This window comes from Geotrypetes seraphini, chromosome 3 (genome assembly GCF_902459505.1).
Source record: "Geotrypetes seraphini chromosome 3, aGeoSer1.1, whole genome shotgun sequence".
NCBI classification, from domain to species: Eukaryota; Metazoa; Chordata; class Amphibia; order Gymnophiona; family Dermophiidae; genus Geotrypetes; species Geotrypetes seraphini.
Window position 1 is genome coordinate 172,285,345 of NC_047086.1, and position 24,476 is coordinate 172,309,820.

Sequence of the window (24,476 nt, forward strand, 5' to 3'; positions counted from 1 at the left end):
TGACTGTCTTAATATGTTATAGAATTATGAAACAACTCTCTTCTGACCTGGAATAGATGATATTAGCACCGACTCATATTGAGGAGGATGCACATTATCATAAAATATGGGCTAAGTTGCTCTATCTGGTCAGAACTGGTGCCCACTATACAGCTTAAAGTACAGTTGAGTCTCATTTTTGCAGCTTGCCTGTACCAGTTAGAATCATTGCACACCAAATCCATTATATACAGGATCACACATAGAATATGACTACTTCCTCTGAACAGTTACATCACAAGTAATCATACATTAGTTTTGGACCCATCAGATCATGTACACCATGTTAGCTGTGACCTTTAAGAATCATTGAGGCTGACTCTTTGACAGCAACTTCAAATTAATATGTGAAGCACCAAGGTATACTTAAGTCAGTTCTCCATGACTATATCAGATTAGAGAATGACATGGGGAAAAAGTATTCCCCGTCCCTGCGGGAATAGAGAATGACACAAGGAAAAAAATCTGTCCCCGTCACCGCCCCGTCCCTGGCCCACCATCCTCTGCACCGCCCCGTCACCGCCGTTCCCTTCACCGCCCCGTCACCGTCACCGCCATCCCTTTCACCACCCCGTCACCGCCACTGCCATCCCATTCACCGCCCCCGCTGCATCCATATAAGCCTTAGTACTGTAATATTTAGCTTATTCCTTTCTTATAAATCAAAGTTCCTACTGCTGAACTAGAGAAAGATGTTCAGCTGGCAGGGCTTTGTTTATAAATTTTTATCAACACAACTAATATACTACTTTATCCTAACGCAAAAAATAAATAAATAAATATAATTTTTTTTTCTACCTTTGTTGTCTGGTTTCTGCTTTCCACATCTTCTCATTCAATTCCTTCCATCCACTGTGTGTCTTCTCTCTGCGTCTTCCATTTGCTGTTACTGTGCCTCTCCCTTCACCCCCCCCCAATTGGTCTAGCACCCATCTTCTTCCCTCCGCTCCCCCATAGTCTGGCATCTGTCTTCTTCCCACTCTGTCTTCCACATTTCCCTTCGGGGTCTGTTCCTCTCCACCCTCCTTCAATGTCTGTCCTATTCCTTTCCACCACCACCCTTCCCTCCCTCCTTTACTACTACCCTTCAGCTCCTCTCGCGTGGCCTATCTATCTTCCTCCCTCTTATTTTCATGGCACGTTACAATGTAATTTGTGCAAGCCACTGGAGCCTGCGAGCTCGGTCCCTGTCCCATCCCCACAAACCATCTCGCTTCTGTGCTCCTATTTTCCCCATTTCTAATATCTCCCCTATGTATCTGCCATTGCCCCCCCCCCCCCCCCGTGTCCATATACCATCCCCATGGCATGTCCCCTTTATGTCTCTGTCCCTATGCCCCATGCACATAATTTCCCCTCTTTCTGTTACCTTCCTGTGTCCAGATTTCCCCTATCTTCCTCTTCCATACCAATGTGTCTCTTCTTTTCAACCCCATCTAGCTTTTTTCCCTCTTTCTTCCCCCCCCCTGCTTCTAGCATCTGGCTCACCTGCCTGTCCTTCCCTTTCTTTCCTGCTGTGGATTTTTCTTCCGTCTTCATCCCCTTGGCCCATAATCCTTTTCCCTTTCACTTCCTCCTTCCAGTTTGAGCCGGGAACACGAGCGGTCCCCGCAGCCCACACCCGCCTGCCCAATCGATCCTAGTGTTTAGCCAGCTCTCTCCCTTCTCCTTACCTTAGTTTGCAGGCTTTCTTTTTTGGCGACCTGCACGTTTCCCAAAGAGCCGCGCACGCGCGGCTGCTCAGTGTTCAATCTTCTGCTCTGCTGCAACTTCCTGTTTCCAGTTGCGTCAGAGCAGAAGATCGAAACTGAGCAGCAGCGGGTGCGCGACTCTCTGATAGCGTGTGGGTCGCCGAAAAAGAAAACCTACAAACTAAGGTGAGGAGAAGGGAGAGAGCTGGCTAAACACTAGGATCGATTGGGCAGGCGGGTGTGGGCTGCGGGGACCGCGCGATCCTTTATGCCTCACTGCGGGGACAAGACCATTCACCACCCCACGGGGCGGTGAATGGCCTTGTCCCCGTCGCTGCAGCGACTGCTATTTTTCGTTCCGCATTTCGGCAGGTTACCCGCGGCGAAATGCGGTGGCCGCGGGTAAACCGCCACCGTGTCATTCTCTATGCGGGAACTAATTTTCCCGTCTTGGTGAGTTCTTTTTCTATCCCTGCCCCATTCCTGCAAGCTCTTTCCTCATCTGCACAAGGCTTAAACATTTTAAAATCATAAGTGTTCGAGATTTGTGCGGTTAAGGCAGAGCTTACAGGAATGGGGCAAAACTTAGCGGGATGGGGAAATTGAGTTCCTGTGGGACGGGGAAAAAATTGTCCCCGTTTCATTCTCTATTATCAGATTGCAAACTAGTTTTGTACTTGACAGTATAAAATTAAGTGAGCAAAGCTTTCTTAGCTTCATGGATATATAGTGTAGTTTTACACCATATGCCAAAGTCCTGGCAAGCAAATGTAGCTCTGAAGTGCTTAAGCCAAAACCTTGCATAGTGCTCTCACCTCAGTGACAACTCCTGCAGCTATAGAAGACCCACTGTAGCGCAGCATGAAGCGCCCAAGCTCCTTGAAGTCCTTATACAATTCAAGGGCAATGGGCCTCTGAGTATGTATCTCTATTAGTGCATTCTGTCCTTTTGTCAAGCACCTGATAAAAATATAATAAAGAAAAGAATCAACAGAGCTAAGTTTTAACGTGAACTAAAATTCAACCTTTATTTATTTATTGGGATTTAACAATTACATCTTTATAAAGAGATTCACTCATTATTCTTTCCAAGCCAATGGGCATGGTAAAGAAATTATATATTAGGCCGTCAAGAATGTTTGCCTATTTGGGATCAAAATAACTCTCCAAAAAGTTAACAAACAGGACAAAATTTAATGTGGAGGGGAAATCTAGTAAAAAGAAACTCAGAATTTGAAAACAGATCAGATCAGACTAGGGAAGCCATAGAAATAAGTTCCCCCCCTAAAAATAAAAATGACTTGACGCGTTTCTATGAGAGAATCAGAACAAGTTTATTTAGCATAGAAATTTTGATACAGTGAAACATAGCAGGTAAGAAACTGCTCCCTTCAAACTTCTACCCCCTTTATCTATAGTTATAAATATACACAGAGCCATCCTATACAGATGCACGTGCACACACTCCCCACATATACACAGAGGTATGGGAAATAATTTCATGAGGATTTTACTGCATGCTTTCCCCACTACTCCCCTCTCTCCAAATGGTGTTGTCCTTTTCTAGTGAGTCAGATGTCTATTTAGTTTTCCTTGCTGAAAATTCTACTGGGAAACCTAATGACAATCATATAGCTTTCTTAATTGTTTCTATGTCTACTGCAGGACAATTTATACTTGTGGCCACTGAGCAGTGGCACCCGTGGTTAAATTATAAAATCCATTTGGGCACTGCTCTATTTAAACTGTCTTATATTCTCTTCTCCAGACACGCTCAAAGACAATACAAATATATGTTGGAAAACATTTCACGAACTGTGCCCTCTATGCATTCCCCTCTTTTTCAACTATTTTGATTTACCATTAATTTAGTATCTCTTTTTGATTTAAAATGTTTAAATAAATATTTTGGTATTATAAATGAAAATCTTTCATACTTATAGCTATCTTATCTCACTATCTTCAGTAAATTGTTTGTACTTTTCATTATTTTGAGAGTTTGTCAACATATTTATTTTTTCTGTAGTTCTAAGTTTCTAGTCTATTCACACATTTTTATGTTTGAATACACAATTTTAAATTACACAATTTTAAATAACTTCCCCAGATTACTACTTATCATAACATGATTAGATCTGATATAATCCCTGGAATAAGTTCACACAGGAAATCCAATATAGTAAAATTTAACTTTAAAAAAGGAGATGATAACATGAGGAGAATGGTAAAAAAAAAAAAAAAACCCCAAAAAACTTAGAGGAGTAGCTGCAAAGGTCAAAAATTTACATTAGACATGGCCCAGATTAGATACATTAGACATGGAAGCCCAGATTAGATATATTTCATGTACTAAAAAAGGAGGAAGGAAGACCAAATGGCAGCCAGTGTGGTTAATGAGTGAGGTGAAGGAAGTTATTAGAGCTAAACAAATCCTTCAGAAAGTGGAAGAAGGATCTGACTGAAAATACTTGTAAACAGCACAAGGAATTGCAAGCCAAATGCAAGGCGCTAATAAGGAAGGCAAAGAAAGACCTTGAAAAGAAGATTGAGCTGGAAGCAAAAACACACAGTAAAAATATTTTTAGGTATATTAGAAGCAAGAAGAGAATCAGTTGGACCGTTAGACAACTGAAGAGTAAAAGGGGCTCACAAGCAGTGCAGCGCTTTCCGGGCCTGTTAAGTAGCTTTTCCACAGGACACTGACAAAATCAGAAAATCCTTGGACCCAGGGCCCCAAGGAGCTCTTCAAGACCCTTAACTGGTGAGGTAGGGCCTCCTACACCTCCAGGCACTTGCGTTTAGCCCCCTCGCTGCATTGTGGCCTCTAGATGAGATCTCTTCCCCGAAGACCGGGCTTTTTGGGGTTCTAATGGCCAGGAGAACTGAAGAGAGGCTGAGCCTGAAGCTCCCACCCCTTCCTCCCATGCCCTGCAGAACACAGCCACTCCTCAGCTGTTCAATCTGTGCAAAAAAAATGCATGAATTAGGGCTAAATTGACCTGGGGAATCCATTGCAGATAATCCCCAGGCAAAACAAGGGGTTTTGAGGCAGAAAACAAGCATTTTGAAAAAAGGTCACTAAAAATCCAAGATGGCTGCCAAAAAATTTAAACGAAAAATGGCCCATGGGAGCTTAACTGAAAAACATAAAATGTTGAAAAAGGGGTTTTAAAGGTAGGAGAACCTATCCCTAACCCCAGAAACCCTTGAATCTGACTTTTCAGATCTCACCTCCTCCCCCTCAACCCTGATTTTCCCCATAGGGAATAATGGGAGTACTCACTGTGACTTCTGGTGCCTGTCAGCTTGCAACAGCCTACCTGCAGGAAAAGGATTTCTGACTCAGAAAGTGCCAGGAATCAATTTTCTTCTGAAGATCTGTCTGTTGGTCAAGCAGACCCCAACCTCCAACCCCTGAAAATCCATGCATGTCAGGGGAGAAATTACACAGCCAGCTCCCTGGTACCCAGAGGATTGCTACACAGGGGCCCCACAACCTGAGCTCAAGCCCCTTATAAACCAGCAGGTGAGCAAGCTCCCAGGGGATGGACCCTGAGCTCCTGAAGGGAGCCAAAGCAGGCTAGCTCCACAATTACTCAATGTGAGATTGGCCTGCGAGCAGCTGTCCACGCATATGGGATTGCATCCTTTTCCAGGCAGAGTAAGTCCAAGAAGTGGATGCCCGAGCATCAAAGTCACGCAGAAAAATAGAAAGCTAATGGCAAAAATACCTGAAAATAAGAAAAAGTAAGCCGAGCAGAATACACTTTTTGAGTTCGCTTGTAGCAGGAAAAACTGAAGAGTGAGCTGTTTTTCAGTGCAGAAGGGGAGGAATTGGAAGATTTTTGAGTGACATCCTTCCGCAAATTCACAACTAGGGGGAAAAAACAGCTACAGTCGTAGCTGGAGCAGAGGGCTCTAGCTATGGAGTGACCAGCCTGGAAGTAGGTGACGCACCCACCGACTGCATTAAATAAGCTGGGTCCGAAAAGCATGCTCTCCAAAGAAACCAAAGGAAATCCAGGGAAAATGTACACCCTGCGGTCACTGCTGAGTCCAGCTGAGGTGCCCACACCACGTCAAAAGAATCCCCAGACTCAGAATGCAGGCATTTGGCACCAGTGTCCAGATCAGCCAATGGGTGAGATTTTTATCCCAAACCACAGACCCAGGCTGGCTCCTCAGCCCTGGAAGACCCAGAGGAGGCAAAGCCTAAAGCTCCCACCCCTCCCCCCCCCAGTGTGCTGTGGCATACGGCACAAACGCTGTTCCGGCACCAATTTAGCGCATTCCATACATGCATTCAACAGATTAGGGGCTGAGGAGTCCATCCAAATTGATTTGTAACAAAATTGAAGGATTTTGAGGCAGAAATCAAGCACTGAATAAAGATTGATTAAAATTCAAGATGGCTACCATCAGCAAATTTGCGTCAAAAACAGCAAAAATAAAGAAAATCTGACAATAAAAAATAATGATTTGGGGTTTGGAGAGGTGGGATACCTGAACCCTACCCTCAGAAACTCTGAAAAATGAGTTTTACAGAGCTGCACAGACCACCCCCAAAGCTCCCATAGGAAATAATGGAGGTGCACTTACAGTCTGTGAAGTACCTGCCTGCTAGCTCTGTTACACTGCAGCTGAATGGAACAAAAGAACTTTCTGACTCAGAAACTGCTCTAAATGATCAAACTTGAAGATCTTCAGACTGCCAGTCAGACGTACACCGACTGTAACCTCCGCTCCCAAGGAAACTCTCCATGCGACTGGGGGAGGGAAACGTAGCCTGCGACCTGAAACTAGGAGGGATATTTTACTCAGGACACATACAGCCTGCACTTAAATCCCTGAGAGGGTCAGAGGGTAAGAGAATTCCCAGTGGAATGGATTCTGAGTCTGAGAAGGGTGGCACAAGCAGGCTGACTCCATAGATCCACTAAAGTTTCTCTGTGAAGCAGCAATCCGGCTCCGCGGGACTGCGTCCTTTCCTCCTGCAGAGGATCACCACATGGGGTCTCACGGCACTGAAGTCAACAAAAAAAAAAAACTTCAAGCGAAAAAATAAGAAAAAGATGCAGAGCAGATCAAAAAACTTCTACAAGACTTCTGCATGGATTGCATGCAAAAATTGAAACTGTAGGGGGCTCTAACTCACTCTCTAAGGTAGGAGAAGCACATGATTAGAAAAGCGTTTGGATTTCTGCAACTCCTGGATTGCGGGAAATGATTGAACACCTAAAGCAATGTTTGTCAACACACGGTACGCGTACCCTTAGGGGTACACGGGCTGCTTGTTGGAGGTCCGTGGCCTGGCCACTGCGGAGGATATTTCCACCCGTCTGTAGAAGCTGCTGGGGATCCTGCCTTCTTACCTGCCCCCTGCTGGGGGATATCGCCTTCCTGTCTGCCACGGATCCCTCTCTCCCTGCCCGTCTCCCCCCCTCAAGTAGACCCAGTTCTTGTTCGAGCCACACTCACTCCTTAGTCTTCAGCGGCACTCCTTGCAGTGATGGCACAGGCAGCGATTTCCATGCTGCACATAAGTAGCTGACCCAGAAACCTTCTCTCTAACGTCAAAGTTGACATCAGATGGAAGGCTTGTAAGAAGGCTTGTGGGTCAGCAGCAAGGAGTGGGCAGAAAGGCGGGATCCGCAGCGGCTTCTATGGATGGGAAGCTACTTACATGTAGGGAGGGTGAGGGGGCAAGAACTGGACACAAAAGGAAGGAAGGAAGCATAAACAGGGGACACAGAAGGAAGGGGACACTAATTTGGGACATAAGAGGGAGGGAATAGAAAGGAAGAATTGTTGGGTATGAGTGTGAGGGAAAGATGGTGGCACATGGGGAAAGGAAGAAAAAGGAAAACTGGTCATAGAGAGATGCATAGGGGAGAGCAGGATGAGAGGGAGAAATGTTGGATATTGTGGTGGAGAGGGAACAGAGGGACAGATTGAAGGGGATTGCAAGGAGAAGGAATGTTGGACATAGTGATGGAGGGAGAGGTGTGGCATTGTGCTGGAGAGTGGTGATAGAAGGAGAAATAGGCATGGGGCTGGTAGGCAGTGGTGAACAATGCTGCACATGATCAGGGAGATGAGAGAGGGAGAAATGTTGGATGTGACAGTAGAAGGTGTGGGAGAAATGCCTGGATCTCTCAAGACAGATGGACAGCGTGAGAGAGAGAGAGGGGAGACTTGTTGCCAATAGGGATGGCAGAGAGAGGAAGAAAAGTTGGACTCATGGAGGGACAGAGAGAGATGTTGGTTGGGGAATGGAATGAGGTCTGGAGAGAGGTCTGCACGGAAACGGGGATCCCGTGGGATCCCCCCCTGGCCCATGGGACTCCCACGGGGACGCCCCCTGGCCCACGGGACTCCCACGGGGATGAAAACAGGTCTACCTAAATTCTGGCGATGCAGGCATGCAACTTAAGTACAAGTCCGGCGTCGCGGCAGAAACAGCCATGCTGAGCAGTGAGCTCAGCACGTACACAGCTGAAAGCCTTGCTTGTTGATTGGCACGGCGGGGCGGGATCAGCAAGCAAGGCTCTCAGCTGTGTACGTGCTGAGCTCACTGCTCAGCATGGCTGTTTCCCGCCGCGACGCCGGACTTGTATTTAAGCTGCATGCCTGCATCGCCAGAATTTAGGTAGGCCTGTTTTCATCTCCGTGGGAGTCCCGTGCTCTATGGCTGCAGGTCTCCTTACTCAGGGGCACCAGTCCTCCCTCATACAAAGGCCGGGAATGCAGAGTTGGTTCCGTTCTCAGTAGGGGATGCCTCAATAGGCTGGATTGCGTCACGGCACCAGCTCACTGCTCAGCCACTGGGAACCCAGATTCGGTCCGGTTCTGGATGGAGGACACTTGTGGGGTGGGGAGGGGAGGGGGGCTTGTTTGCGCCATCGTGCAGGCTCACCACTCTGCCTCTGCCGGCAAAAGCACAGTCTGTCCCATTCTAGGGGGAGAAAACCTAGCAGGGACCTGGCTGCACCACAATACTGGCTTCTAGAAAGCACAATAAACTAGGAGGGGGGAGGGTCTAGCAGTGTGTGGCACCATTTGGACCCATGTAGACTTGCACGGCCATTCTGATGCTGACCTGAGGTCCCTTTCCATCCAGCATCTGCCCCTCCCCCTCTTTCCATCCAGTATCTGCCCCTCTGTCTCCTGCTTCTGCCCAGCATCTGATCTGTCTCCTCTCTTCCTCCTTTCTGCCCCCTCTGTCATCCCATCTATCATCCACCCTTCTTTCTTCCCCTTCCATCCAGCATCTGCCCATCTTTCCCCCCTTTCTGTCCAGCATCTGCTTCATTTCTCTTTCTCCCTCTTCTATTCAGTGTCTGCCCCATCTTTCTCTTTCCTCCCTTCCATCCGTATCCTCCCCCTCTCCTCCTTTCCATTCAATGTCTTCCTCCCCTCTCCTTTTCTTTACATCCATCATCTGTCTTTTTCTCTCTCCCCAGGCATTCCAGCTTGTCTTATCTTTCCCCTTTCATCCAGTGTGTCTGATCCCTCCCCCTTTCTATCTACAGTCTGTCTCCTCTCACCTCCTACATCCAGTATCTACCCCCTCCCCCCTGACACTTCAGCTGCCGCCAGACTGATGCAAAGCCTTCCCTCCGATGTCAGCTCTGACGGGTGGGGATGGGTGGGATTTCTGTCCCCGCGCAACTCTCTAGCCTGGAGGAGAGGAAGCATGCAGGAGGCAGAAAGAAATAATTATTGGATGCACAATCAGAAGGAAGTGCAACCAGGAAGTCATGAAATCACCAGACAGCAAAGGTAGGAAAAATTATTTTATTTGAAATTTAATGATCAAAATGTGTCAGGTTTGAGAATTTATATCTGCTGTCTATATTTTGCACTATATTTGTCTATTTTCCTATAGCTGTTACTGAGGTGATATTGCATATTTTAAAATCATATGCCTTGACCTCTTTGAACCCCCCCCAAATATAAATGATAATTAACCTTTTTTTAAAAGATTTTTGTGGTTACCATTATGTATTAAGATTATATTATGTGTATATGAAAAATGGATGGAAGAAATTGTATTACGATTAATACTATTATGGGGGTAGGGTTGGGGCAGAGCTTGGGTGGATCAGGGGCACAGATTGGGTGGGGGGTATTCAGTTGATATTTACTAGACTTAGGGAGTACTTGGGTTGAAGAAGTTGAGAAACACTGACCTAGAGCATGGAATCCAGAAGGGACGTAAGACACTGCTTTGTTGTGTTGCTCAAAATATAGTTCATCAAGGCAATGAAATGAACTAGATGCATGCTTCAAGAATGCAGAATATAAGTTTATAATAGGGTGCCTAGGCACATAGGTGCACCTATTTTTTAAAGGTTAGAAACAGACATGTGCCCAGGTATTCCAGCTGCTGAATCTCATAACCATGGAGTATGTAGAAAACACAATTACTTTCTGTAACAGGAGTTATCCGGGGCAGCAGGCAGATATCCTCACATGTGGGTGACGTCATCCACGGAGCCCAGTACGGACAGTGGTAAAAGTGTATTGCCATTATGTTTTTAAAAACTTCGTGACTGCCCGCATCGCGCATTCATAAGTGCCTTCCCACCCAACACCAGCTCGTGGTACCTCAATTCAGTAAGCAAGCTAAGAAGCCAACTAGGGGAGGTGGGAGGGATGTGAAAATATCTGCCTGCTGTCCTCAGATAACACCTGTTATGGTAAGTAACTGTGCTTTATCCTAGGATAAGCAGGCAGCCATATTCTCACATGTGAGACTCCCTGTCTTACTGTAATGGGATGGAGGGAGAGCTGGCCATTAAGTTCAATTTATTTTATTTATTATACCACAAATATAAAACCAGAAGGCAAATCTAAGAGGTTTAAAATTTAAAATAAAAAAAACAAAAACAATCCCCCCCAACCAAATTAAATAGGGTAAGAACAGAAAGAAGATAAAACGTAAAGGAAAACAATTGAGAACATGGGGAAAGAGGGAATCAGGGATTACAATAAAAATTAAAAGGTTGGGGAAAGGGATGAACAATATGGTAAGGGAGGGAACAAAGAATTTAAATCTTCCCATACATAAGAAAAGTAGCCATCAGGAGGAAGTAAGTTAAGAGCTAAAGGCCAAAGAGAAGGAGTATGCCTTTAATTGTGCCTTGAAGGTTACAAATGATTTCTCTGAACGAAGGTTAAAAAAGCAAAGAATTCCACAGAGTAGAAGCCTTAACACAGAATGAAGGATTCCTATGAAAATCCAGAAAAAGTTGTCTAAATGAGGGAATGACTAATAACTGCTGTTGTGAGGAGCGTAAGGTTCTTTGAGGCAAATATGGGACTAGAAGATTATAAAAATGAGGGAAGACCACTCGAGAGTATCTGGTGGGAAAGGATATTATATTTAAAGGAGATGCGATATGACACCAGAAGTATGTGTTCTGATCTTAGAAGCGGTGAGATGTGATTGAACTTAGAACAGTGATGGAGTAATCTCACTGCAGTATTCTGGATTAATTGTAGAGAATGTATCATATTTTTCGTTCCATAAGACACACTTTTTCCCCCCCCCTCAAAAAAAGTGGGTGGAAATGTCTGTGCGTCTTATGGAGCAAATATAACAATTTTTTAAATACCCCCCCCCCCGGTACCTTTAAATTCTGGTGGTTCAGCAGTGTATTGGCAGGAGCGAGCTTTCTGCACTCCTGCCCCTTCCTCGCTGGATGGCTGCCTCATAATCTCGGGGCAAGCAGCGCACAAGGCAGGAATAAGCTTTTCACGCTTCAGCCTAGCCCCGCACCGTTTCCTGAATGGCTGCTGTCAGTTCTTGTGAGTCCCGTGAGAACTGACGGCAACCATTCAGGGAGCGGCGCGGGCCCAGGCTGGTGTGCGAACAATTGATGTTGTAGTTGTGGCTTGCCAAACTGGAGCAAGATATTATTCTGTAAAGTGAATCAATCTTTACTGGAGCTATGGTAACAAAAAGGTAAGTCTCAGGGTTCTTAAAGAGTGCCTCTTTGAGGAGAATGTGTAAAGGTAACTTGAGAAGCTCCTTAGAAGGCTCGTCATAATCTAAGGTATCAAGAAGCTCTGCTCTGGGCTCAGTGTCAGCTTCTAATTTAACAGGAAGAGCCTTACCAAATGTAAAGAAAAGTCCTTTAGGAAGAGATCTTCTTCTAGGAGGAGGTGGAAACAGATCTGAAGGTAAACATATGATTCTCTGTAAGATGAAGACTTTGGAGGAGACCGGTGTGGCAAGAAGAGCATCCTCGATGTTGTCTATACTGATCCGATGAAGATGAAGAGGATGAATGACATGAAGATATTTTATGCCTGGAAGCATGAGATCGGTGTGACTGGGAACAACGATGCTTCAATTTAGTTTGTCTATGTTTGGATAAAGAGTGTTCATGCTTTGATGAACAGTGTCAATGCTGCAGAGAAGGATCGATGCCTCAAAGTGGAGCATCGATGTCTACTGGAAGGGCACCGATAGGAAACAGATCGATGTCTCGATGTGGACCTAGAACCGGTACCATTTGGCCTCAGAGTGCTATGCTTAGGCTGGGCCAGTACTGAGGGAGTTGACATAAGCAGCCGTGTTGAGTGCAATTTGAACGTGTCACTGAGCTCCCTGCAGAAAAACTAATTGAGTTGTTCCCTGAAGATCTGCACCAGTACCCTTGGTTTAACAGCTGGTACCATTGGTGCAGCAGGGTGTCACGGTGTGGGTGACCTCGATGAGGATCCCCGTCCTGAAGGAGACACAGCCTGCACTGAAGGAGAGCGATGGCATTGGCACTTGGCCTGCATTGAGGGACTTGATGTTTTAGAGGCCTGCAACACTTGCTGGGAAGAAGATGGCTTCTTGGTAGGCTTTCACAGATGCAGGAATAACGTCTGATGTCGTTGGCGGCACCGCTACTACCGAGGGCTCGGATTTATCCCTGGAACCAAACAACTTCTCTTGTTGGATGTGACAAGCATTCAATGAGCATTTTTGCAAGGTGGAACAACAAGTACAAGTGTCTACTCAATGCTCAGGGTCCAAACACTGCAAACACCAACTATGCAGGTCAGTGATTGAGAAAGGGCGCTGACACCGACAGACCTTCTTAAAAACCGCTCACTGGCTTCGACATGGACGGAAAAATCTCAGCGGCTAAGTTTAAACTCAATGATGATAAACGAAGAAGAAAACAACTGCCGAGGAAGAAGAAGAGGGCCGAAAGGCCTGACTGAGATAAGATAATTTTTTTTGACAGACTGAAAAGATAAGAAGAAAAGAAAAATAAGAAAAAGATGGGCAAAGGCCAAAACTAAAAAGGCAATGAACGCTGGACAGAGTACAGAAAAATAGTACTTCGCTCCATTGAACATGAAGAACTGAGATACTATGGCTGGCACTGGGCAGGAAAGCACTCATGCATGCATAGTGCGGGCAGTCGCAAAGTTTCTAAAAACTTAAAGTGGCAATACACTTTTGCCACTGTCCGTTCCGGGCTCTATGGATATCACCACCCACATGTGAGAATATGCTGCCTGCTTGTCTTAGGATAAGTGGCACTATGTTTCTCTGTGCTTACTTTTTATGTGAATAAAACCAGACACTGACAAAAGCCTAGATGAGCAAATAAAATACTATTCTATAATGCTCAAGTCCCTTATTTATTTTATTATTTATATACCACTTATATCCTAAGTGGTTTTACATTCAGGTACTTTATTATATTTCCCTATCTGTCCTTATAAAATTATTCCTACTGTATGTGGTGTGGAGAATGAGTAGTCATAATAAGGCAATCCCAAACTTGCTTAAAGTCAGAGACGAAGGGTTTATTGGTTGGCTGAAGGCTTAAGATGGTTGCTGCTCTCTCTCTCCTAGTTACCTTATTGTTCAAAGTTTTGTACTTACTAGGCCTGTGATGATCAGTGAATACAGCTGTTTACATGTTTTATATTTTTATGAAACAAACACATGCATCAGACAAGGGGAACATGGGCCTAATTTAAGGCTTCTAGAAAATCAACATGGACATAAAGAATAGTAAAGTGGTACATTTACTAAGGTGCAATGCAAGTTGTGTGCATTATCACATTTAAAAGTACTGGGGAGCTGCTGTAAATAATACATATTACTGCACAGCACACACTAGTAAAAATAGATCCTAAAGCATGAAATGTACACCCAAGGACACTTACTTAGGTTTCTTCTTTATAACTTCTCCAGTACTCTTGTGCAAAACACTTACTAATTTTTTAATTGTGGCAGGTTCACTTACAGTTTGATAGTACAGAAGTACCTAGAATAGATTTTAAAAAATGCTTAGGAAAAAGAACTACAAAAAACTCTGCCAAAACAAGGAGTATAACAGAAAAAGTTGGTTTTAATATTTTATAAGTAACATACTGCAGTCTATGCAGTTCTAAAGAAACATAGTCCCCTGAGAGTTCAGAAACTGATACATCAGCACATTTACCTACTGATCTTTCATGTTTCAAGTTTCACTTTTATATGCTATACTGTTTATCAGATAGTCTATCTTGGCAGTTTACAACCCAACAAAATAGAATTACTTATTAAAATGAGCAACAGTTATAAAATGAAGATAAAAGGAAGAAACAAGAAATTACAATTATCAACAAGAAAAAAGACAATTTGTGTTTAAACAATTTTATTGATAATAGCATAATACAAGAAACTGTGAAAAAAATGTAGGCAACATGAAACACAAGCAAGCTACAAGAACACAGCAGTATATAGAGAATTTCCAGTCATCCAAAAGTTTTAACAGTATTGTATCTCAACTCCCCCCCCCCCCACCCACCACCATCAGAATGACACCACCCGCAAACCCAAAACTAGAACTCCAAGAAGAAAGATGACAATTTAAAGGCAAAGGACATTCTGATGCAGGTTCCTGGCCCCAAACACTATACCCATGCTCACCCAAACAGCTGGCACTGAATGAATATCAAGAATTAAAGACCTTGATGAAAAAAATAGGTTACACTGATTTTTAAAAACAGTTCCAGGGGTGATCTGGGAAATTACAGACTGTAAGCCTGATTTCAGTGCCAGAAAAAAAAGAAGTGGAAACTTATAAAAACTAAAATTATTGAACAAGTAGACAAACATAGTTTAATGGGATAGAGTCAGTATGAGTTTAGTCAAGGGAGGTCTTGCCTCACCAATTGCTTCATTTGTTTGAAGGTGTGAATAAACGTGGATAAAGGTGAGCTGGTTGATGTAGTGTATCTAGATTTTAAGAAAGCTTTTGACAAAAGTTCCTCATGAGAGACTCCTGAGAAAATTAGAGACATGGGATAGGAGGAAATGTTCTGTTGTGGATTAGGAATTGGTTATTGGACAGAAAACAAAGGGTAGGGTAAAATGGTCATTTTTCTCAATTGAGAAGAGTAAATAGTGGAGTGCCACAGGGATCTGCAGTGGGACCGATGCTATTTATAAATGATATGGAAACTGGAACAACAAGTGAAGTACTATAAACTATAAAAAGTTGTCAAAACACACAAACACTGTGAAAAATTGCAGGAAGACCTTAGGAAACTGAAAGACTGGGCATCCAAATAGCAGATGAAAGTTAATGTAGACAAATGAAAATTAATGCATATCAGGAAGAATAATCCAAATCATAATTACTTTTAAACTAAGGTCCCCCTTAAAAGTCAGCAACGAAGTAATAGACCTTGATGTCACTGTAGACACTGCGCTGAAATCATTGCCCAGTATGTGGTTGTGGCAAAAAAAATGAGAAGCAAACAAGATGCTAGGAATTATTAGGACAAGGATGGTAAATAAGACTAATAATATTATAGTGCCTCTGTATTGCTTCATGGTGTGACCTTACCTTGAGTACTGTGCACAGTTCTGGTCACCACATCTCAAAAAAGATATAGCGGAATTAGAAAAGGTTCAAAGAAGTGCGACCAAAATGATAACGGGGATAGAACTCCTCTTGTATGAGGAAAGACTAAACAGGTTGGGTCTTTCAGCTTTAAAAAGAGATGGCTGAGGGGGGATATGATTGAGATCTACAAAATCCTAAGTGGTATAGAATGGGTTAAAATGAACTTATTTTTCACCATTTCAAGAAGTACAAAAACCAGGGGACACAATGAAATTACATGGAAATGCTTTTAACACAAATAGGAGGAAATATTTTTTTTCACTTAACAAATAATTAAACTCTGGAATCATTGCCAGAGGATATGGTAACAGCAGTTAGTGTAGCTGGTTTTAAGAAAGGTTTGAACAAGTTCCTGGAGGAAAAGTCCATAGTCTACTATTGAGACAGACATTGGGGAAGCCACTGCTTGTCCTGGATCAGCAGCATGGAAATGTTGCTACTATTTGGGTTTCTTCCAGGTACTTTTGACCTGGATTGGCCACTGTTGGAAACAGGAATAAATGGACCACTGGTCTGACCCAGTATGGCTATTTTTATGTTCTTATCTCTATGATGCAGTGCAACAATAATCTGTCAGGCATAACACCAAGTAAGGTATGAGTACATACTTCTAGATATATTTTCTACCATGTGTTAAGAACCATATTATAAATTCCTTGGTCAAATTCTCTAAACTTCTGGTTTTTGTTCCTTAAATAAAGTTTATCTGTATACTAGATTTTATTCATAAAATGTATTTAGAATTTGTATTAAAATTCAAGAACACTCAAATGCACCAGAGATTCTGAGGAGAGAGGGAGGGACTCATGGTCCTTGTTTAAGCTCATGCAAAAGAAAAACCTTCAGCATAGCAAGGAAAAAGCAAAATACACACAGACTTTAGAACCGCATTTAAGTCTAGCAAACAGATGTGAACTGTATAGACCAGACATGTCAAACTCTGGCCCGCAGTGTGTTAAAAATTGGCCAGCCAGACATTTTAAATTTTATAGTAAATCTGGCCTGCCGGCACGAACCGCTGCTGCTCTTCACTCGAGTCTGCCTTCGCCTGGTCTCCTCTTCAAAGAAGCCTGCTGAGGATCGCCGGCCAGCTGTAGCAAACCTCACAGGCTGCTGTCCACCTCAGTAGCACGTTCCCTCTGCCGCAATCCCTTACATCAGAGGAGGGGCGGGATTGTGTCATAGGAAACATGCTACCAAGGTGGACAGTGGCCTGCGATGTTCGCTACAACCGGCCGGCGACCAACATTGTAACCCGCTAGGAAGGTAAGAGGGAGGAAGATGGTCGGACCACGTGAGGGGAACAGAGAGTGGGGATAAGACGCTAAAGGGAAATGTGGAAGACAGAGTGGGGAGAAGATGCTGAAGGGAAATGTAGAAGACAGAGTGGGGAGAAGACACTGAAGGGAAATGGGGAACAGAGAGTGGGGAGAAGATGCTGAAGGGAAATGGGGAACAAAGAGTGGGGAGAAGACGCTGGAAGGGAAGAAGACAGAGATGCCAGACTATGGGGAGAGTGGAGGGAAGAAGATGGGTGCCAGACTTATTGTGGGGGGGTAAAGGGAGAGGTGCAGTAACAGAGCAAATGGAAGATGCAGAGAGAAGACATACAGTGGATGGAAGGAATTGAATGAGAAGATGAGGAAAGCAGAAACCAGACAACAAAGGTAGAAAAAAGAAATTCTATTTACTTACCTTTTTTTTTTTTTTTTGCTTTAGGATAAAGTAGTTTATTAGTTGTATTGAAAAAATTTATAAACAAAGCCCTGCCAGCTGAACATCTCTTTCTCTAGTTCCGCAGCCAGAACGTTGATTTATTAGGAAGGAATAAGCTAAATATTGCAGTAATGTGGCTTGTATGGATGCTGCAGGGACAGTAGTCTCGAGAAAGGGGTGGGGACAGTGGTCGTGGGGGAGGGCGGGGCAGTGACAGGGACAGTGGTTGCAGGGACGGGGACAAATTTTTTTCCCTGTGTCATTCTCTACTCCCAGCATCTCTCCTTCCAGGAGATCAGGGGGTCACTTCTTGCCACTTCTCTGAACTCCACCCAGAACATTTAAATCTTTTAGTTCTTCACTGGCAGCAAGCAGTAATATTTTCCCCCCTATGTGCACCAGCCTGAGCTTTCCCTCTGAAGTAACAACCTGTTCACAGAACCAGGAATTTGCATCAGAGGGAAGGCTTGGAGCTGGCATGAACAAGTGAAATAAAGCATGGGCAGAGTGCACAGCTGCATGTATAAATGATGGAATATTCTAATTTATACACATTTTAGCCAGTTAGTCATGTACTTCTATGGCTGACATAAATGTTCGTGCTGTAGCGAGGGAAGCTAATACTCAAGTTGCTGTTGCTACTGGTGAAGACCTAAAGGATTTAAAGGTACTGGGATTGGGAGTGGGGGTGTGTGGAACTGAGTGACACTCCCCCCAATCATCTGGGGGGAGAGAGAGAGGCCAGGAATGATGGAACAATAAGGATCATGTAAAGGTCCATTTTTATGGGTAAAGCACTTTTTCACTTGTGGCAATGACTGAAATTATTCTCCCTGTGATTAGAAAGTGTATAAGATATTGATCAAGAGTGACAGCTGGTGGCCAGATTCAGGGCCCATGATTACAGGATCTCAGAGGAAACCCTAGAACATGGCTCTTGGCCCAGGACTGTAAATGTATTGACTGTGCATATATTACATACACGGGTGGAAAGATGTAAAATATGGGAAAGTTCCTAGTAGTTATGAATGAAAATTCAAGGTGACAGTATCCTAGGATCTGGTTCCGACTCTGAGCAGCAAATTCCGCTAAGATGGTCTTATTTCGGAGAAAACAAAAACCAGTTCTATACTTACAGGAAAACCTTGAGTAATGGGAATCTCAAAATTAAAGATGAGGACTCGAGCTCGGAAACGAGTGCAGGCTCTGATGGGCTCCTTGGGATAACAGAATACAGATCCAACACTGCAAAGTGAAAAATCACAAATGTAATGCTTTTATATGACAACAAAAACAGTTTAAGTGCTTTAGGTGTCATTAAGCATGCATGCGACGTAGCTTCTTATAACCTACACAAACTATTTTTGTCAAATGCTTGGACAAGAGAACGCAACTGCATTTTACAAATATCACTGCAAAAGAGGAAAATATTACTAAAACTTTACTAACATTTGAATCCTGAGAAAATATGAGTTGGTTATTCTGACTGTGTATGTTTCCACTATGCAACAAGCATATGTTTTCTAAGAGTACAAGACATTTTCTCTGGATATAAATGATATAATTCTGTGCCATATACTGTACCTACCATGACAGAATGAAGATGTCTGGGAACTCCATCTATTTTAAAACAAGTCACATGCCCAAACTACTATTCAAGTTCTATCTAATGTTTGTAGTAATTTCATTCTAATTTCAGGCTATTTTAAAAACTTAAACATGTAACTAGCTCAAATACTGCACTGTTTCTGCAAGGTTTTCTACTACATCTTTAAGCAAGTGAAACCATGCTATCATGCAGAACAGATCAGGGTTTGATTTCCTAGGCTGCCAGGGATGCTGCTGAGGCCATATTTAAACCTGCAAGTTGATGCTTAGTGGTCAAACTCCAGGTGTGCATACACCAGGTAAGAGAGGGGAAGCCATGGTCTATGGTCCCTGGCTGAAATACCATGGTGGGTCAAGGATGAGAGGGAGAAATGTTGGATATGGTGGTGGAGAAGAAACAGAGGGACAGATTGAAGGGGATGCAAGGGGAAGGAATGTTGGACAATGATGGAGGGAGAGAAGTAGCATTGTGCTAGAGAGGGATGAGAGAAGGAAAAATGGGCATGGGGCTTGTGGGCAATGGTGAAAAATGCTGCACATGATCTGGGGGATGAGAGAGGGAGAAATGTTGGATGTGGCAGTAGAGGGGGTGGGAGCTATGCACCATGGACCTCTCTCTCTCTTTCCCCACTCCTTTTGCAGCAAGGGAGGGAATGAGAGAAAGACAGATGGACAGTGAGAGAGGGAGACATATTGCCAATAGGGGTGAAGGAGAGAGGAAGAAAAGTTGGACTCACGAGGAGGCAGAAAGAAAGAAATATTGGATGCACCAGAGACTCATGAAATCACCAAACAACAAAGGTAGAAAAAATTATTTATTTGCAATTTAGTGATCAAAATGTGTCAGTTTTGAGAATTTATATCTGCTGTCTATGTTTGTCTATTTTTCTATAGTTAATGAAGTGACATTGCATATTTTAAATAGCCACTAATGACCCAGATATGATGAAAACATAATATGAAAAAGGATAAACACTTTCAATATTGATTATGATAATGTCCAATGATATAAAATAAGAACAGCATAGGCTATAAACTCAATCAAAAAATGAAGAAAAAAGCCTCAGAAAGGGCCTCCCACCTCACCAAAATGGCTTTAAAGAAGTGGTCGAGCGGTCACCTCACTGGCAAAAAACCTTATGCTGTGCTATGCTTCGCTAATGAAAGTTAAATGATAGAGGAAAATTTTCAACTTATCTTCACTGATCGGTACACCAACGGTGGCCAGCGTTTCACAAATACATGCTGCATCAGGGTGTATCCCGACCGATCAGACTTTTTTCAAAAAGGGGACGCCAAATTGTCTCACGCATTGGACATTATCATAATCAATATTGAAAGTGTTTATCCTATTGCATATTTTAAAGTCATCTGCCTTGACCCCCCCAATATAAATGATAATTAACATTCTCTCTACATAGTGTGCTTTATGTTTTTTAAAATTTTGTGGTTACTATTATGAATTAATAAGATTATATTGTTTGTATCTCGGAGAGGGTGGGAGCCAGAAGGCCTTGAGCATGTGCAGATGCTCAAGGCCCTGCAGCAGCCCAGCATAGATCAGCGGCAGGCGTGGCAGGTTCTTTTGGCACCCGCACGCATTATGTCCTGTGGGTTGGTGCGTGCCGGTGTCCACTCGAGGTAAGGGTTTGGGGGTGGGCCGCAGAGGTGTGAAGACGGTTCCCGGGGAGGGAGTGAGCAGCACCAGTGGCCTCAGGGGGTGTCTTTTTGGGATGTGGAACAAATCATCCGAGTTTCCCTTATTTTCTATGGGGAAACTCGCTTTGATATACGAGCGCTTTGGTTTACGAGCATGCTTCTGGAACGAATTATGCTCGCAAACCAAGGTACCATTGTACATTACTTTACTACCAATGTAGTAATGACATAACCTAGAGCACTAAACAGGATGCACTATTAACAGAGAAGCTCTTGCAATTCCCCTACACCAACTTGCCTAGATAGCCGGTTAATCCAAGGGAACATATCGCCTCTCTTAACACCCAAGTTCCCTACAAAATAGCAGCCCACCTTCAATTCCCTCCCATCAGAACCCTGCAAGAAATTTAGAAAAGTTTCAGCCATGCCAATGCAGCAACAGGACAGAGGTTGACCTTCCACTAGTTCTTCTTGGGATCTGGTGCTGAACATTGCTACTTTGAAACTTGAATTACAAGTATGTGATTCAAAGGTAAAAATGCCAACAGGGATTGAGAACTTCTAACTTTTGGAGGTGGGGAAGGGAAGGAAGGAGAAAAGAGGGCAAAATGATTTGATGTTTTGTACTTATGGGGGTGGGGGGTGGGGAAGAGGTTAAGGACATGACATCCTTCATTAGTCAACTATCTGTTAGTATGCCAGACTGCTGAGTTAGCAATTTATTACAGCTTTTTCATAGGAACTAAATTTCACCTCATTAAAAACAGACCAATAAAGTGATTAGCAGGCTCTGTACATTTAACATATACAGATGTACTAACATTTAAAGCAAAGCACTTGCATATAAACTGGGTTGTGACCTGAATGCAGGGTTTTATACATAAGACCATATTTACTGAAGAGCATTAAGTAGCGGTAAATCAGTAAAATATGGAATAGGGCAAGGAATACAACTAATAGTTAATGTGGAGGTAGTTACACTTAATAGTTAAGGCAGCAGATAAAATGAAGCAGTTAATGCCATTTCAGTAGGTGGAAGTAACTGCACTATTACACTGGTTACACTTCCATCATGAATTACTTTTGAAAATTAATGCACAGAGACTACAAAGTCAAGTTGTAGTTTAGGAAACACAGTCCAGCCCATAGCAAATAAAGAAATAGCCTGAGACACTAACAGGGAGAGGGGATAATTCTATAAAGATGATGCTATAATGTACATGCTGAATATGACTAGAATACTTGCATAGATGCCAAAATTTCAGCTAAGCGCTATTCTATAAAAGGTGTGATGGGACATGGTTGGAGGGTGGGCAAATAAAGCATGGGAAGAGTGCACAACTGCATGCATAAATGATGAAATATTCTAACTTATACACATTTTAGCCAGTTAGTCATGTACTTCTATGGATGACATATATGTTTGTGCTGACATATATGTTGTGCTGTAGCTAGGGAAGCTGATGCTCAAGGCAGAGACGCCCGGTATTGTTGCACATGCAACCCCCCCCCCCCCCAAGTTCTTCCCCGACACCATAGCATTGCTGTCCTCCCTCCCCCACCATAACTTCACCAGCAACAAGCAGCTTCTTGCATCGGCTGAGCCTTCCTGGTCCCACAAACAGGAAGCAACGTCAAAATGAGGGACAAAGCTGACGCGAGCAGCGTGTAGGATAGCCTGCTCACTGCTAGCAAAGATTTGAAGAGATAACGAGGGGGAAGAGCTTTTCAGAGACCCATCTCGTTGCCGGCTGGAGGAAGAGGAGAAGTGCTGGTGCACCCAAGTTGGTGCCTGGGGCAGTCTGCCCACACTCCCCTTATGCCACTGTCTAACCTGTTATGTTAACATTGCATAAAGGGCTCCTACTTTGTTTTATAGAATAGGTGCTACATTGGCTTAAATATAGGCACAATTTAACAGAATTGCCCTCTAAGTGCATCAGCATGCCGGATGTAAAGCCTAGGCCAGTGCAATACTGATCTAATCTAATCTAATCTAAACCTTAAGTTTATATACCGCATCATCTCCATGAGAATGGAGCTCGACACGGTTTACAAGAACTTAAAATAGTGGGTAGAGAAGAAGAAAAAGGATTACATGACACACAATGCAAATACAGCATGGAACAGCAAGACAACATCTTGGGGAAGGAGTGAGCAAAATTTAGAAAACTAGGCAGCATAACCCCAACTAAATGATGCATACTATTCACATTCAAATGTGTAAATAAATGTATTATATAAATTATCTATATAACATTACATCTATATGTAGAGGAAATATCTTTTAGATGACCAGGGAACTAGCAGATAAGACCAGCAGAGGGAAGATAGAGGCAAGTGGCACAGGTGCCTGATGCATATTCATGAATGCAAAAGAATAAGGCCTTTATTTTTTTTTTTTTTACACTCTCCCCCTCCCTCCTCCACCACTAAAGTTTTCATTCATGGTGATTACTCATTATACTATCAGGTGCACCTATTTTCAAGTTTCGAATGTTAGCCTGCACGCATCCATGCTGCTGTTTTCACAGCCAGCCTTTCTTTTTCTTCTAATATTTCTGCCATATATTTGTCAGATGCTCATTTTATATAGTTGTCTCCTCCCCCTGTTCTTACTGTTCTTCAGCTGGTACGATGCACTTTGTTAGCAAAAGCAGCACAAGACCTATCAGCCTTTAAAGCAACCACAGAGCACCTAATTTGCTGTTTGACAAGAGAGCCCCTAATAAAACAACTAAAAAGAAACCACTGCTGGGCTGCAAAGTCATTCTGGCACTCACTTGATTTTGATGATATCCATACCGGTCAAAGTGAGACTGACGTGATCTCCTGCTGCTGCCCAGTCAACTGCCTCATCATGCAGCGTAATCCCTGGAAATGAGTAAAAGCAGAACTCCAGAGTCAGGTATTCATGGTAGTGAGAGACCAAAAAAATAAAAAAACAACAACCTCACAAACTAGGCTATTTTGACCACCTATTCTCTGTACTAAATTAGTTTTCAGTCTAGTTTTCAGAAAGGCTTCTAACGACCAAAGCAACTTAGCAAAAAGCTGTTCTCTTACATATATTATTACACAAGCCTCAAATTTCACAATCCTTGGGACTCAACTTAAAATTTTCATTGCTTTAGATATGTCTCTTGTAAACATATGATCATTAGGGACTTCCTTACATATACAAACACTGCCTTCCTTCCTAGGACAACTGCAACCAATTGTACGCAGGAATGAAGAGTAGCAGTTCAAAAATTCATTGATAAAATAGCACATGTTCAACTGGAAAGAGACCCAAGAGCAATCATCTTAGATGCCAGTTAATGTAATAACAAAACGAGTCTCCCTAGCCCCAAGATGAAAAACTGTGTGCAGGGGAAGAGACTGCCTGCGCAAGCGGTCAGAGTATAAAGATACTCAATTAAAGTAAATAAATAATTTATAATTTATAAGGAGAGCCCTCAGTCGCACAACCAACCTCCGACCTCAGGAGGAAACGGCTGCCACTGGTTTGCACCTAGAAGGTGTCAACTGTGAAACATCCTAGGGCTCTCCTGTGAATTTTAGTGCTAAATAACTCAAACGTGCTGTTTGTGCAAACAAATCAAAAAGTGCACTGCGAGCCTGCACACAGTTTTTCATCTTGGGGCTAGGGAGACTCGTTTTGTTACAGTTTTGTTTAGCTCCCTATTTTTTCGGGTTCGTTTTTGATTCAGTTAATGTAATAAAACATGGAGAGCAAAGAGCATGTTGAAGTCCCAAGTGGACTACTGTGTTCAGTTCTGGAGGCCTTACAGGTGTGAAAAATATTTAGAAAACTTAGGACCAAGCACCAAGAATTTAGAAGCTA

General features: G+C 43.2%; 1 protein-coding gene across 2 annotated transcripts in view; it reads right to left on the reverse strand.

Annotated features, from left to right (window-relative positions):
• The window catches only part of HBS1L (HBS1 like translational GTPase), a 284,783-nt gene that overhangs the window by 1,220 nt on the left and 259,087 nt on the right, over window positions 1-24,476 (reverse strand). For both annotated transcript variants that reach the window (XM_033935882.1, XM_033935881.1), the window contains 4 exons: window positions 23,413-23,503; window positions 18,499-18,607; window positions 13,917-14,017; window positions 2,546-2,690 (listed from right to left, as the gene is read on the reverse strand). In XM_033935882.1, the coding sequence (XP_033791773.1) occupies window positions 2,546-2,690; window positions 13,917-14,017; window positions 18,499-18,607; window positions 23,413-23,503 (446 nt within the window). The remainder of the gene's footprint in view (window positions 1-2,545; window positions 2,691-13,916; window positions 14,018-18,498; window positions 18,608-23,412; window positions 23,504-24,476) is intronic.